The 16039-nt window shown below is 42.8% G+C and overlaps 1 protein-coding gene across 1 annotated transcript in view; it reads right to left on the reverse strand.

Moving 5' to 3' along the window:
* Positions 1-285: 285 nt before the first annotated feature.
* Positions 286-16039, reverse strand: part of COL4A5 (collagen type IV alpha 5 chain) — a 152861-nt gene continuing 137107 nt past the window's right edge. The window contains exons 44-51 of the mRNA XM_081963970.1: positions 15389-15460; positions 10814-10942; positions 10578-10676; positions 9587-9799; positions 7295-7472; positions 5247-5361; positions 2922-3094; positions 286-1817 (exon numbers count right to left, since the gene is read on the reverse strand). Coding sequence (XP_081820096.1) covers positions 1736-1817; positions 2922-3094; positions 5247-5361; positions 7295-7472; positions 9587-9799; positions 10578-10676; positions 10814-10942; positions 15389-15460 — 1061 coding nt within the window. The 3' untranslated portion in view covers positions 286-1735. The remainder of the gene's footprint in view (positions 1818-2921; positions 3095-5246; positions 5362-7294; positions 7473-9586; positions 9800-10577; positions 10677-10813; positions 10943-15388; positions 15461-16039) is intronic.

Raw genomic sequence — 16039 nt, forward strand, 5'->3', positions numbered from 1 at the left:
TGGTAAGTACACATGTGCATGTGCTGTGCAGGTGCTGCGCATGTGCAGCACATGTGCATATGGTGGCCGCCCGGCCCCATTGCACCATACTGGTTGCAAGGGGATACGGAACCCACCACTGATACCAATGTACAAACATGCATAAAATGTTCTTCATAGCTGCCATGCAAGATGTCCCTAAGTAGTTTGACTCAGGGGCGGTTTCACTGGAAGGAACCACAATGCACAGGCAAAAATGTGCCTAACAACTGACAGGCAGCAATCTATGAACAAAAATAGTCTTCACTAGTTTTTCACTTTATTTCAGTCAAAAGGATTTTCAAAGTGTACAGTTATTTGGATAAAATACTAGACATTATGTCTGGGGAAAAGTGGATTTGGATGTGCATTGTGTGTACATGAATAATAGTTATAAACTTTGTGCTACTTGTATACTTTGAAGGTATGGTCAGCTGAACCAACATAAATTAATGCCATTCAAATGAATGACTTTTTACTCGTGGTTTCTTCACCAAAGACTAGAAAACTGTCTTCCTGCATAAGATGCCCTTTGATCATTTGATCTTAACTCCTACAATTCTTAAATCAGCATAGCTGTTAGGGGTGTTTCCTAGCTAGAGATTACAGGATCTAAAAGAAAAGGGATCAGTTTGGCAAGGAGGCTGATCTAATATTTCACAGAATATGAGAAAATAAAAACCCTTTCAAATGATCTGTTTCTGCTTTTTTGTTGCTCTTATGGACAAATAAAATTATCAAGAGAGTGGCATACAATATAGACATTAATTAACAGCTCTGTTTTTTTAAAAAGGCTACAACATTATTGTACACTTTTTTTCAAATAAAATGTGACCAAAACCCAGGGAAGAAAATAATTTTTTTAAAAAAACTCAGTAGTAGATCGCTGGGACCGAGTGTGAGTGAGCGAGCGAGAGGGGAGGGGGAAAAGAAAACAGTTCTGTAGAAACTGTTTCCTGACTTAGAACAGTGTCTCCCATCAGTTGACCTTTCTCAGCTTTTTTTAATATATATATATATTTATTTATATATTTTAATATATATATTTATATATATATAGGTTGGCTTGATTTCTTCTGGTGAAGTCAGTGAGCTTTAGGCTGGCTTGTGTCTAAATGATGGAGAAGTTGGAAACTAAAAACAAATGTGTTTACACAATATACACATTTCATTACTTACAAAGGAAAAAAAAATAAGTTTAAACATTTCATATCAAAATCTGGGAATACAGTAGGATCAATAGCACCACAATGTGGGGTTTCTTGGCACAGCACGGTCTCCTCCTTGCAGGAATTGTTTTTATTTTTTTTGGCGGGGGGGGGGTTGGCATCTTAGTTTTTGGGGGGTCAATTTGGTAAAGAGCATATTTTCAGTCGTTTCAGGTTGACTTCTTACACATCTTCCCATGCCTTGACTATCTTTTCCATTGTTCCTTCAACTGATTCCTTTAATTAATAAATTTGTGTAGTGGCCAAATTTCTAACCCGCCCCGTTCCCCAAAATGCAACGCGTTGGTTTTGGGGTTCTCCTTCAGGGAGAAGCACTGAGATCTGCATCAACAGGAGTGTCTCTTCTTCAAACTTCTTCTTCTTCTTCTTCTTCTTCTTCTTCTTCTTCTCCTTTTCCACAATAGCACCATTGTTATAACTGAAGGACAGTGCATTAAAAGATTTCTCAGTTGCTGTGGTGTTTCTCTTTTAATAAAAAGTCTGACCCATTACGTCCTCTTCATGCAAACTTGGCATCGGCTGATACGGGCCCGAAGGTCGCCGGCCTTAAGAGTCTCCGACTGAGGTTTACTGGTCAACAGAAATGCAAAGAGGACACATCATGAGTTGGGTGGAAAATAAGGGTGGGAAACATCTAAGCTAAGGGATGTCCAACCTTGGCAAATTTTGGACTTGTAGACTTCACCTCCCGGCACCAAGGACCCCTCACTTCAACCCTGAGTAAAACAATGTTTTCTTCTATTGGTATCCTAATGGATTTTGGGTTGGGATTTGGTTCTGCAAATTGTGAGCCATGGTGATGCAGTGGTTAGAATGCAGTACTGCAGGCTACTTCTGTTGCCTGCCGGCTGCCTGCGATTTGGCAGTTCAATTCTCACCAGGCTCAAGGTTGACTCAGCCTTCCGTCCTTCTCAGGTGGGTAAACTGAGGACCCAGATTATTGGGGGCAAGAGGCTGACTCTAAACTGCTTAGCGAGGGCTGTAAAACACTACGTAAGACTAAGAGCTATTGCTATTATATGAATCTAATCTACATGATGCCTATCTTCTAAGTGACCTGAAGCTACAGCTAAAGAAATCACAATTTAGAACAGCGGTCACAAACTGGTGGTCCGTGAGAAAATGTTGGTGGTCTGCAGAAAAATCTTTGCATTGTTGCATTATTTATATTGCACTAAATCAGGGATCCTCAAATTACGGCCCCTAGGCTGGATATGGGCCACTGAAGCAATTACTCCCGTTCGCTGATGGGATGGGGTCCTTCAGGCATTTAGCTTGGCTGCCTGTTTAGTAGCTCCAGCCCTTCCCTCCCTGGGAGTCCAGGCGCTTCAGTGAGCGGTACGCGAAACTTTGGTCAGGCTCCTCAAAAGACAGAGTTTGCAGGGGGCCGATCTAGCACCTGGGCTGGCTCCAAGACAAACATTCATTCTTGGCTGTATTTGAGATTCCTAGCTGCAATGGACAGCAAATCCAGAGAATTGCTTCTCTCTGCTAAGAGGCGGCCAAGCTAAGTGCCTGAAGGACCCTATCCCGTCATTAATTCATATTAGTGGTCCACAGGATTTAAAATTATGAATTTAGTGGTCCCTGAGGTACGAAAGGTTGGTGACCCCTGATTTAGAATGTTGCATGTATCCAATGTGTGCATTAAAAAAGGGAAAGAGGCAGACTTACTTAAACATCTCTGCTATTTCGACAGTTGCCAGCCAAAAACTGTATGAATTGGCATAATAGTTGCAGGTCCCTCGGCCGTGACACTCAATGAAGGGAGCTGAGCGGAATTCCTCAAGACAAGACCCAGGGGAAGCCAAGGCCTGTCCGGATCCTTCTGCCCCAGCACTGGTGTGCTAGAACAAATCAAATCAGTGTAGGTCAATCAACAATCAACTTAAGCCAGGGTTTCTCAAGCAAATTGAAGAGGTGTGGACTTCAACTCCCAGAATTCCCCGGTGAGCATGAAGTAAACCATCCAGAACATAGATGGATACCCTGTTTCCCTGAAAATAAGACCTCCCCGGATAATAAGCCCAATCGGGCTTTGGAGTGCATGCGCTAAAATAAAGCCTCCCTGAAAATATTGCAACACAACAGCAGCCATGAGGAGACCATGCTCACCGCCTCCTGCACCTCAAAAATAATAAGACCTCCTCGGAAATAAGGCTAAGTAAAAAAAAAATAAGACCCTGTCTTATTTTGGGGGAAACACGATAGGTGCCAATAATGCCTGTTGCCAAGCACCTAAATTTTGAACACATGTCTGTGGGGAGGCACAATAATAACTATTGCGTGAAAAAAGTGATAAGTCACTTTTTTCAGTGCTTTTGCAACTTTAAATGGTCATTGAACGAATGGCTGTAAGTAGAGGATACCTGTAACAGCAGAATCTTGAAAGTCTGGTCATGTTTTCCCTTAAAAGTTCCTTTTAATGATCTCCCACCACTCTGGATTTTTAAAAATCTTGCACCGATGGTTTCCACAGGCCTCCGATTCCTTTTCTAAGTCATTTCCAAAACTCCCCATATTTTTTAAGGGCAAGAGTTTCCTTCAGAGGTGGTATTCTACCAGCTTGCACCAGTTTGGGTGTACCGGTAGTGGTGGCGGTACGAGGCTCCACCCACCCATCCTGACGTCATCATGGACCTTCTGCGCATGCCCGGGCAGGCGTGCTCCGAAACCGAACCGGTAGTGGAGATTATAGGATACTATTAGTGTTTTCCTTTCTTCCTCATCCTTTTTTCCACTTCTCCTGGTTCTCTATGCCTGAAAGGGACTCCTAAGGTGGATGGACGTACAGCAGAGGTGGTATTCAGCAGGTTCCGACCAATTCTGGAGAATTGGTAGCGGAAATTTTGAGTAGCTCAGAGAACCAGTAAATACCACCTCTGACTGGCCCGGGCCCCATCTATTCTCTGCCTCCCGGGTCCTAGCTGATCCGGAGGAAATGGGGATTTTGCAGTATCCTTTCCCTGGAGTGGGGAAAGAATGGAGATTTTACAGTATCCTTCCCCAGGAGTGGGGAGGGAATGAAGATTTTACAGTATCCTTCCCCTGGAGTGTAGAGGGAATGGGGATTTTACAGTATCCTTCCCCTGGAGTGGGGAGGGAATGAAGATTTTACAGTATGCTTCCCCTGGAGTGGGGAGGAAATGGAGATTTTACAGTGTCCTTCCCCTGGAGTGGGGAGGGAATGGGGATTTTACAGTATCCTTCCCCTGGAGTGGGGAGGGAATGGGGATTTTACAGTATCCTTCCCCTGGAGTGGAGAGGGAATGGGGATTTTGCAGTATGCTTCCCCTGGAGTGGGGAGGAAATGAAGATTTTACAGTATGCTTCCCCTGGAGTGGGGAGGGAATGGGGATTTTACAGTATCCTTCCCCTGGAGTGGGGAGGAAATGGGGATTTTACAGTATCTTTCCCCTGGAGTGGAGAGGGAATGGGGATTTTACAGTATCCTTCCCCTGGAGTGGGGAGGAAATGAAGATTTTACAGTATGCTTCCCCTGGAGTGGGGAGGGAATGGGGATTTTACAGTATCCTTCCCCTGGAGTGGGGAGGGAATGGGGATTTTACAGTATCCTTCCCCTGGAGTGGGGAGGGAATGGGGATTTTACAGTATCCTTCCCCTGGAGTGGAGAGGGAATGGGGATTTTGCAGTATGCTTCCCCTGGAGTGGGGAGGAAATGAAGATTTTACAGTATGCTTCCCCTGGAGTGGGGAGGGAATGGGGATTTTACAGTATCCTTCCCCTGGAGTGGGGAGGAAATGAAGATTTTACAGTATCCTTCCCCTGGAGTGGGGAGGGAATGAAGATTTTACAGTATCCTTCCCCTGGAGTGGGGAGGGAATGGAGATTTTACAGTGTCCTTCCCCTGCCACACCCACCAAGCCACACCCACCAAGCCACGCCCACAGAACTGATAGCAATTTTTTAAATCCCCCCACTGACTTACAGGCACCTGAGTTCTTGTTGTACAAATGTTTAGTTGAAGGCACCACATACCATCATGAATGAATATCCGATCCAGAGTGAGTTCCAGCCCTGTGGGCACGAGGGGATTTGAATGGTTTGGCTGTGGACTGCTATGACCATCGCAGGAGCTTCACAGACTGTGCAACTAAAAAAAAAAGGGAACAGGGTGAAAAAGAAGGGAGAAGAAACTGTATTAAAAGACTGAAAACTATAACAGTGGAGTAATCGCTGGCAACTGGCTTCATCCATTGGCCAACCAGAAGTTCCAGGAAAGTCTATCAGCAAGACATAGATTCAGAAATGTCCTACAGTTTGCCCTAACCCCTGTCTCCAATCAGGAAGGCTCCATTGAACCATGAATGTGAATAGCAGCTCATATATTATTTCTCTAAGAAATTGGTTGATAACCCCTCTTTTAAATGTGCCTAAGCTAAGGTCAGGAAACGGCATTCTACTGGAGATAATTAAAAGATTGGATAGCCGTTTGTCTGAAAAGGCATAGGGGCTCCTGCTTGAGCAGGGGGTTGGACTATAAGACCTCCAAGGTCCCTTCCAACGCTGTTATTCTGATATTGCTGGACTGTAGCCTTCCCAGTATTATAGTGATCAAGAATTGGAGAGCCATCATTTCAACCCCTGACTCTAAGCTACATCTGGTAAATGTAAGGTACAATCTGGTAAATAACAAGTTAATTTGGGGTTAGGGAAGGACGAATACAAATGTTTTGATGTGTTGAGTTTAATATCCACTGCAGAAAGACCAACTTTTAGTCCTCCTAGGCTGCATTAACAGAGTGATAAAATCAAGATTTCACGAAGTGTTAACAACGCTTTCTAATGCCTTGGTAAGGCCACACTTGAATATTTCATCCAGTTTTGGTCACCACAATATAAAAAAGATATTGAGACTCTAGAAATAGTGCAGAGAAGAGTAACGAAGATGATTATAATATAACAACAGAGTTGGAAGGGACCTTGGAGGTCTTCTAGTCCAACCCCCTGCCTAGGCAGGAAACCCTACACAGTTTCAGACAGATGGCTATCCAACATCTTCTTAAAGACTTCCAGTGTTGGGGCATTCACAACTTCTGGAGACAAGCTGTTCCACTGATTAATTGTTCTAACTGTCAGGAAATTTCTCCTCAGTTCTAAGTTGTTTCTCTCCATTGCTTCTTGTCCTGCCCTCAGGTGCTTTGGAGAATAGCTTGACTCCCTCTTCTTTGTGGCAGCCCCTGAGATATTGGAACACTGCTCTCCTGTCTCCCCTAGTCCTTCTTTCTATTAAACTAGACATACCCAGTTCCTGCAACTGTTCTTCTTATGTTTTATTTGGGAAGAGGAAGCTTAAAAAATATGACGATTGGTTTCAAAAACTGGGTATGTTTAGTGAAAAGAAAGAGACTAGGGTTGACTTGACAGCAGTCTTTCAATATCTATCTCCCATTCTGCAAAGTGTCTGAAGGCAGGACAAGGTGCAATGGATGGAAACTAATCAAAGAGAAAACCAACCTAGAATTAAGTAGAAATTTCCTGACAGAACAATTAACCAGTGGTACAACTTGCCACAAGAAGTTGTGGGTTCGCCATCCCTGGAGGTTTTCAAGAAGGGACTGCCATTTATCCGAGATTGATATAAAGTCTCCTGCTTGAACAGCAAGTTAGACTAAAAGACCTCCACCAAGGCTCCTTCCAACTCTGTTCTGTTAATTATTCTGCTAATTATTCTGTTATTTTGTCATTCTGTTACTCTGTTAGTTATTCTGTTACCCTGTCATTCTGTTAACTGGTCTTTTACTATTGAATCTTGAGTTCTATATGGAAATGTAGCTGCTTGTCATTATTGAAACATAAGATCTGCCTTCAGCTTTTTAAAGAATTGACCCTACCTGGAATTGGAAACTTCTCCATTTGGAACAAAAAAAAATGCTTTATGTTATATATAAAGGTGCATCCTACATAAAACAAATCTTGCAGTTTTGTAGAACTACTGCTCCACCGGTTTCCCATGTTCAACCTCAGCATCCCCATATAGAGGGACGAGGCCTAACTTTTTTGAACCCCAAGAATTTCTTGCTCACCGGCTAATAAAAGGTTGGATATTCTTTCCAGTTAGTGGCTCCATGCTCATTGGCATTGGCTCAGGAGTGGAAAGCCAATAAGAGTAGTCATTCCTAGATGCAAAGTTACACACGTTGTTGATGTTGCAAAACATGAAGGGCATGGTGCTGAAACGGCGGAGACAGCTGCCAGCAGTGCCTAGCAAACAAAAGATGCCATATGAATGAGATGTGAAACAGGTTTTCTCCTTCCTTCCTTCCTTCCTTCCTTCCTTCCTTCCTTCCTTCCTTCCTTCCTTCCTTCCTTCCTTCCTTCCTTCCTTCCTTCCTTCCTTCCTTCCTTCCTTCCTTCCTCAACCTCCAAAAGCCCCCTTCCCTTCCCTTCCTGCTTTCTTGCTTTCCAGCTATCTTAGTAAAGGTAAAGGTTTGAGTTTTTTTGAGTTTTATTAAATTTATATACCGCCCCCCTCTCCCCGCAGGGACTCGGGGCGGTGTACAGACAGTACATATAAAACAACAAAGCAGGAACAACAAAACATTAGACAACCAACATAAGCATACGGTCTGTATAATGCCCAAACTCATTTCTAGTTAAAAACAGTCTAAAACCAAATTAAAACCCCAAAATTTACAATATTAAAAAGCCATCCAGGAAGGTCAGTAATAGATTGTACTTATGATTATGATTAGGCCAGGCCGGCTAGTCGGAACAGGTGGGTCTTGAGTTTCTTACAGAAGGAGCGGAGATCAACAGTAGTTCTAATATCAGGGGGGAGTTCGTTCCAGAGGGTTGGGCCCATCACAGAGAAGGCCCTACTCCTGGGCACCGCCCGCCCGCATTGTCTAGCGGATGGTACCCGGAGGAGACCCTCCCTGTGTGAGCGGATTGGTCGTAGGGAAGTATGGGGTAGAATGCACATATGTGCTATTTGTTCTGGACTCTACGGGCCGGTGCTCATCTCTGTTTCAAAGCTGAAGACGTCTCCGTGGTAATGTGGCCGGCGTGACTCAACAGCAAAGGTGAATGGAACGCGGTTACCTTCCCACCAAAGGTGGTTCCTATTTTTCTACTTGCATTTTTATGTGCTTTCGAACTGCTAGGTTGGCTGGGACAAGTAATGGGAGCTCACTCTGTTACGCAACGCTAGGGATTCGAACCTCTAAACTGCCGACCTTTTGTGATTGACAAGCTCAGCATCTTAGCCACTGAGCCACTGCATCCTTCCATCTATCTTACCAGAGGGTAACTCTGGGCAGCTCCCGATATTATAAAGATAAATATAAATAAAATACTACAAAAATACAAAATACTGTACAATACACAGCCCTAGCTAAAAGATGGGGAGGGAGGGAGTAGGATGAGCATGGGTGAAGGTGGGATCTGTTATTGTTCTATCTTAATGTGAAGCTCCTCCTTTGCTTTCTGTATCAGGAGACTAGCTCTTTTCAATCTGGCATGCCAAAACTATGTTAAGACTACAGCTCCCAGAATTCCTAGCCAAAGAGTGGCAGTCCCAGTGGATGTAGAGAATGCTAGGTTGGGCAACGTTAAGACCAAGGCTCTTAACGCCATTCTCACATATTTCATGGTTCTACTGCTGGGAGAGATGCAGGTGCCATCTCAATGGATGATCAAGTGGGCTCAGATGAGGAAGACGAGGGGCTTTAGGTACAGCCCCCACCCAGATGGAAGGGTTTTATTTTGCAAGACTCTCATAGATGCAGCGAGAGAAGGAATCTCCTGTCAGGCCTCCAGTCATATTCCTTTTAGGATTTTTGGCCTGCCACACACTTTCCTATTTTACTATGCTGTTTCATTAGTGGGAGGGGGAATAGTAAGGAGTATAATGTTGTCGTCAAAATAAAACATTCCTTTCTAGAAGCCCAAGGTCATTCTTTGTCTCTGCACCTGACCGGAAGTGGATGGGTTGAGATGCCAGCGTGGCAATGGAAGATTGGACCATGTGATGGACTTGTGGGTATGGGGGAAAGATCATGAACTTTCAACTGGGAAGCTTTCAGATTCGGGTTTTCCACAGATTGTACCAACATGTCTCTCTTATTAACTTTGATGAAAACTCTGCCTTGGACTCTGATTTAATTCTGGATGATATTTGGAACACTGACATCTCCTAAGCTTCAGTCAAGCCACTGCTTCCCCAAACTCCCTGTCCAAAGTGCTTTGGAAAAGGAAGCAAAAAGCACAAAAAAAACCCCTGAAATATGAATTATGATTATAATAGAAGTGGCTTCCGATGCCGTCTTCATTTAAAAAACAAACCAACCCTGCCCACAGCAAATACGGAACCTTACCCAGATCCTGCCCATGAGCTCTCTCATTTCCTTGCACATAGAGAAGGGAAAATCCATCATAGATCCGGTTGGTTCCTGGTGGGCAGAAGGGGGCATCGGTGGTTTGGCTGTGACGCGTGATCAGGAATCCATGGGCAACTGAACCTGGCCCTGGGAGTCCTGGAGGACCTTGCAATCCATCAGGGCCAGGAGGCCCCTGTGAACCACGCAGACCTGTGTGTATGGGATGAACAAAGTCAATCACACCTCTCGACAGATGGACAGCTGCAAATCTGAAACCTCAGAACAGGGGTCAGCAACCTGCAGCTCTGGAGGCGCATGGGGCTCTTTCATCCCTCTGCTGTGGCTCCCTGCTGCCAGCCGGCGCCACAATTTTGAGACGAGCTTCTGGTTGGGTGGGGGGGGGGTGGGGGGGGGAAGCAGGGCATGCCGGGAGGAGACTCTATGGCAAGGGGTGGGTTTTCCGGTCAGCTCCACAATGGATAGGGCTTTCAGTTAGGACAAGTAGAGGAAAAAGGAAGCCGCTCTAGGAGGAGACAATGGTGAAGGAACCGGACTTCCGGTTGGCTCCAGAACTGAACGGGGGGCTTCCCATTAAGACCTTTGTGGCTCTTTTGAGTGTTTAAGGCTGCCAGCCCCTGCCTCAAAACAACCAGCCTTCCAAATAGGTTGGACAAGCCCAAAATTGACACAAATTGTCCAGGACCAATTTTGGATAGACATCGCTTAAGACCAGGATAGGAGTCTCTGCTTCCTAACCTGACACAGCTGAAGTAAGACACTTTGTGACAGTGGACTCTTTGTTTTAACACCATCCTGCCTTTTATCTTCTGGCAATAAAATCTGAAGAAAAGCTTCCAAAGATTTTGATCTTCCTGGATATTCAGTTGAAACCCCCGCCCCCAAATGAGAATGTATCTCTGTCTCTTTTCATTGCTTGACACCCTCTTCTTCCCCATTCCCATCAACAGAAACGATGCATTCACTTTACCTGGCTGGCCTGGGAGTCCTCTCTCCCCTTTACGTCCTCCTGGACCATCAGAACCAGGGGGACCATCACGTCCAGCATCACCAGGAAGGCCAAATGAACCTATGGATATATTCTGCTTAATGAATTCGTTTAGATCACTTGTAAAGACCCCCATCAAGATGACTTTAGTTGAATGTCAGAAGACAACTATCGAATGGCTTCCATCCATAATTGTGACCTGTCCAGAAAGAACTTACCTGGTAAACCTGGAGGCCCTGGGAGTCCAGATAGACCCTTCATTCCAGGCTGCCCTGAAGGACCAGGTGGCCCTTGATCACCTTTAATCACAATTGTTTGTCCAGGTGAACCAGGTATCCCCGGAGGACCTAGGATAAAGAGAACATAGAGAAACCTAAATCATTTAGTCAGGTGGTCCTTTGGATGGTTCGTGAAAAAGGATGGAGTAAAACAGGGTCAATATCTAGCATTATGAGATGCCACCAGCAGAAGATGGATTGGTCTCATCCTGGTCTCAAAACTGTTTATTCAGACCGAGTTAGAGAAGAGGTTGGCTTATCTCTCCTAGGCTTTATATCCTGCTTGGTACTGATAAGGAAAAAGGGATATATAATCTTTATTATTATTATTATTATTATTTTCAGTATTTATAGACCGCCCCCTCTCCCCGAAGGGACTCGGGGTGGTGTACAGGTGTGTCATTAAAACGAATACAAAAGACGAATATCCTATACCCTTAAAAATGAATTAAACCTCATACAACTGTACAAAAAGTAAAAATTAAAAATTTAAATTAAAAACAACTAAAAGCATACCCCTAGAAAATTTAAAAAATGCAGGCTTGAGGAACTAAAATTGGGAATTAGGAATTAGGCCAGGCCGGATAAATTGAACAGGTGGGTCTTTAGTTTCTTACGGAAGGAGCGGAGGTCGGTGATAGTCCTGATATCTGGGGGGAGGTCATTCCAAAGGGTCGGGCCCATCACAGAGAAGGCCCTACTCCTGGGCGTCGCCCGCTGGCATTGCCTAGTGGACGACATCCGGAGGAGTCCCTCTCTGTGAGAGCGAATCGGCCGAAGGGATGTATGGGGCAGGATACGATCCCGCAGATAACTAGGTCTGATATATATATATATATATATATATATATATATATATATATATATATATATATATATATATATATATATATATATATATATATATATATATATATATATATATATATATATATATATATATATATATATATATATATATATATATATATATATATATATATATATATATATATATATATATATATATATATATAATATGCCCACAAAGAATTCCATCGATAATCAATTTTACCGAAAGATTCCTAAGAGCAAAAAAGGCCAGCTGTTTACAGAAAGGACTTCTGAGTCACAGCTAAAGTTGCTGCTATTGCTATTCTTATTCTACCAAATGATCTGCTTTCTATACACTTGACATCTGGAACAAAAGACAGATAGCAATGTTAGCTACCAATTATACTCCGTCAACACTAGGATTCGACTGATCTAGACCAGGTCCAAGATTTGCATTTTCTCTGTTATTTTAACATTTTGTTGGTCTTGGAAGCGTTTATTTCTCCACTTCTTGAGTCCTACCCATCATAAACAAAGAATGACATCTAGCATAACACCTACCGTATTTTTAGGATTATAAGACGCACCTAAATTTAGGAGAGGGAAACAAAAACAAAAAAATAGGTTTTTGGCCTCTGCAACCTCATTTTTGGCCCTTTTGGGGGCCTTTTTCTGGCCCTTTTCCAGCCTTTTTTCTATCCATTTTCGAGGGTTTCTTGGCCCATTTGTGAGGCTTTTCTTAGGCTGTTTTGGAGGCCCTGATTGGCTCATTTTTAGGCATTTTTGGCACATTTTTAGGCTTTTTTGGAACAATTATTTTGGAAAAACAGGCTGAAAAAAGCCTCAAAACTGGCCAGAAAAAAGCCTCAAAAACGGGCCGAAAAAAGCCTCAAAAATGCTTTCGAACTGCTAGGTTGGCAGAAGCTGGGACAAGTAACAGGAGCTCACTCCATTATGCAGCGCTGGGGATTCGAACCACCAAACTCCCGACCTTTCAATCAACAAGCTCAGCATCCCAGCCACTGAACCACCGCGTCCCAAAATGTCCCAGATTCATTTAACCATCCTTTTACTAACTTAACTGCGATGATTCACTTCTCACAACTGTTAGAAGCAAAGTTGTAAAATGGGGCAAAATTCAATTAGAGGCTGCCTCACTTAGCAACATAAATTTGGGCCTCAACTGTGGTTGTAAGTCAAGGACTATTTTCCTAAACACATTTGGACTATGTTAATATCCCCCAAATTACAGTTGTATTGGAGCAGAACTCTTTTAATCCCCATAGCTTTTGTCAACCCAAGATAGCCAGTCAAAAGGTAAAAACTGACCTATGGCCTGCTCACTTTGTGAGTGGAAAGCTCATTGTACAACACTGCTTGCATTCAATCTAGAAGAGACACCATGAAAATTGGATCTGGAATAAACTGCTGGGATTATGAGGCAACACTTCATGTACAGATTAAGCTAAAAGGATTTGGGAAGGATCTGCAATAAGAGGTGCTAAATGTTGAAATCCAGACACACCAATCAATGGCTTTGGAAGAATTGCTTTCGCTACATAGCAAAATCTTGCTTTGTTCGTTATGAATTACAGTCAGGGAAGAAGAAGGGAACCAGTAGACTTTTGATTATTCACTTTTGTTGCTTAGATTTCACATCTGCATTTTAACAAGCACAATCCTTATCAAGCAGGAAGCAAATGAGTTCAAGGAGAGAGAGAGGGAGAGGGGAAGGGAGAGAAAGTGAAACAGAGCTAGGAAGTGAAACAGAGAGAAAAAGACAGAGAAAGAGCTAGAGAGTGAAACAGAAAGAAAGAGAAAAAGAGAACGTGAATGAAATAGAGCTAGAGAGTGAAAGAGAGAGAGAGAGAGAGAGAAGGAGAGAAAGTGAAAGATAGCTAGAAAATGAAACAGAGAGAAAAAGACAGAGAAAGAGCTAGAGAGTGAAACAGAAAAAAAGAAAAAGAGAACACGAATGAATATATGTATGTATGTATGTATGTATGTATGTATGTATGTATGTATGTATGTGTGTGTGTTACAACCCCTGGTATGCCTAAATATGAGAGGAAGCTCACTACTCCCTCTTTCTGTCCTTCGGCTCATCACAGAAGACCATGCAGGCAGAAAACCATATTTTTATTTTTAATGTTGCCTTTTTATATTTGTGTTGTATTTGTACTGATAAATAAAGGGAGACTAGTATAGATCTATTTCGAGCTAATTAGCTCTCATCAGCTAGCCATACCCTTACTGGGATTTGAACCTGGGCTGTATTATATATTAGGCAGGAGTCTTAGCCACTAAGCCACAGGCTCTCCTCCTTATCAGTTGAGCCAGGGAAATAGGTATGTATTTGTATTACAACCCCTGGTATGCCTAAATACTAAGATTCCTGTAAGATTCCTGACTTTTAAGAAGAATGTTGCCAGCTGCCATCTTTGCAAACCAGAATGCCTGTGGATAAAGGTAACCTTTTTGGTATGAAAAATGAGTCCTGTGAGAAACGGTTGAAAGAATGGAGCATGTTTAGTCTGTAAGATGAGAAGGCTGACAGAAACCAGGTGAACATTCTTCCAATGCTGGAAACTTGCCACTTTTCCCAGGGCACAAGGCTAAACCCAACAGCATCAGTTATGAAAGAGTAGATTCTGGATGAACTTCTCAAGAACTTCACCATCAAGCCCTTGAGTCAAATGTGGCTTGGAGGCTAATTTCATGTTAACCGTTGGCCTAATTTTAACATTCTTATGGCTGAGATTAGTTCAGAGCTTTGTAAGTGTGATCTGGGGAAGAAGAAGATGCCAAAAAGAAGAAAACAGAGATATTAAACAAAGACTGGGTGTTCCCACTCTCTGCTGGTCACCATAGGTCCCACTTCAGAAGATGATCTCTTCAAGGACATGCCCTTCAATCATGAAAGAAGGTTGACATCTCTTCTCTGGAATAATGGCCTCCAATAAGACCCCACATATTATTTGCTAATCACGTATTAGTTCCCTTTACATGAAAGGAACAGGTTGGACTAAATGTCCTGCATCAGTGGTTCTCAACCAGTGGTCCATGGACCCCTGAGGGGCGCGATGTCACAGGAGGCTTGAAGAAATATTATGATTTAAATCTTGGGAGTCCGTGGCATAGTCCATGGCCACAAAAGGTATTCAAAGGGGGCCTGTGGTGAAGAAAAGATTGAGAACCTCTGAACTACATCATCAACGTACAACTGGTGGTTATGAGAACACTCATATCCCTGTATTATATCCCTGTATTTAAATCTCACATTAGTCGAATCACTGATTGCCTCTGATGAAGTAATAATCTGTAGCTCACAAAACCGATGCCTTCCAATAAAAAGTGGATAGACTTAAAGATGCTTCCAGACTGGGTTTTTTTTTTTTTGGCTATCTAAAGTAGTATGGTTCTCTTCCCACAGTCTCTTAAAATCACACGTTTGACTCACTCAAATTCCCCAAATCCACAAGGCCAAAGTCTTGGTCTGACTGGCCATCTTATTAAATCTTTCCCCCAGAACTGTTGAATTCACTTGATTCAGATGTAACATGTGGCCATTTTTCTATGCTGTGAAACTATTTTATTCTATCTTGGGTTGGTTTTTTTTTTTTTTTAGGAAACAATGGGAATATATCTTAGAAAGCAACAATGGAAGCCAACTTTGGTTAACATTAATCTCAGAATTCCTACCTGGGGAGCCAAAGGGTCCAGGGTCTCCTCCAGGGCCAGAAGGTCCCAAAGGTCCAGTAGGTCCCTTCAAACCTGAAAGCCAAAGCCCACACAAGTTAATACAGGGTAGACATGAAGAGCCTATGATTTTACTCAATACTTGCTATTGATATGTATATCATGAGCTTCTGCAGCAGAGACAAATTCCTTGTGTGTCTGATCACATTGACCAATGAAGAATTCTGTTCTGTTCCATATTCTATTCTATTCTATTCTATTCTATTCTATTCTCGCTTCCCCATTATTCTATTATTCTATCCTATCCTATCCTATCCTATCCTATTCTACTCTACTCTATTCTCTCTTCCCTATTATTTATTCTGTTCTGTTCTGTTCTATTCTGTTCTCTCCTCCCTATTATTCTATTCTATTCTATTCCACTCTACTCTCTCTTCCCTATTATTTATTCTGTTCTGTTCTGTTCTGTTCTGTTCTGTTCTGTTCTGTTCTGTTCTGTTCTATTCTATTCTATTCCTCATTAATGCGTTTTTCGTCTAGCTCTGATAGGGGAGATATCAAGCATGCATTAATTTCTCAAATGTCACTTATCTCACCAAGGGATGCCTAATTTATGGCCTTCATGGGTCCCCTAACTAACCATCTTTATTGGGG

Source organism: Natrix helvetica (assembly GCF_964273705.1).
Source record: "Natrix helvetica genome assembly, chromosome: 11".
NCBI classification, from domain to species: Eukaryota; Metazoa; Chordata; class Lepidosauria; order Squamata; family Natricidae; genus Natrix; species Natrix helvetica.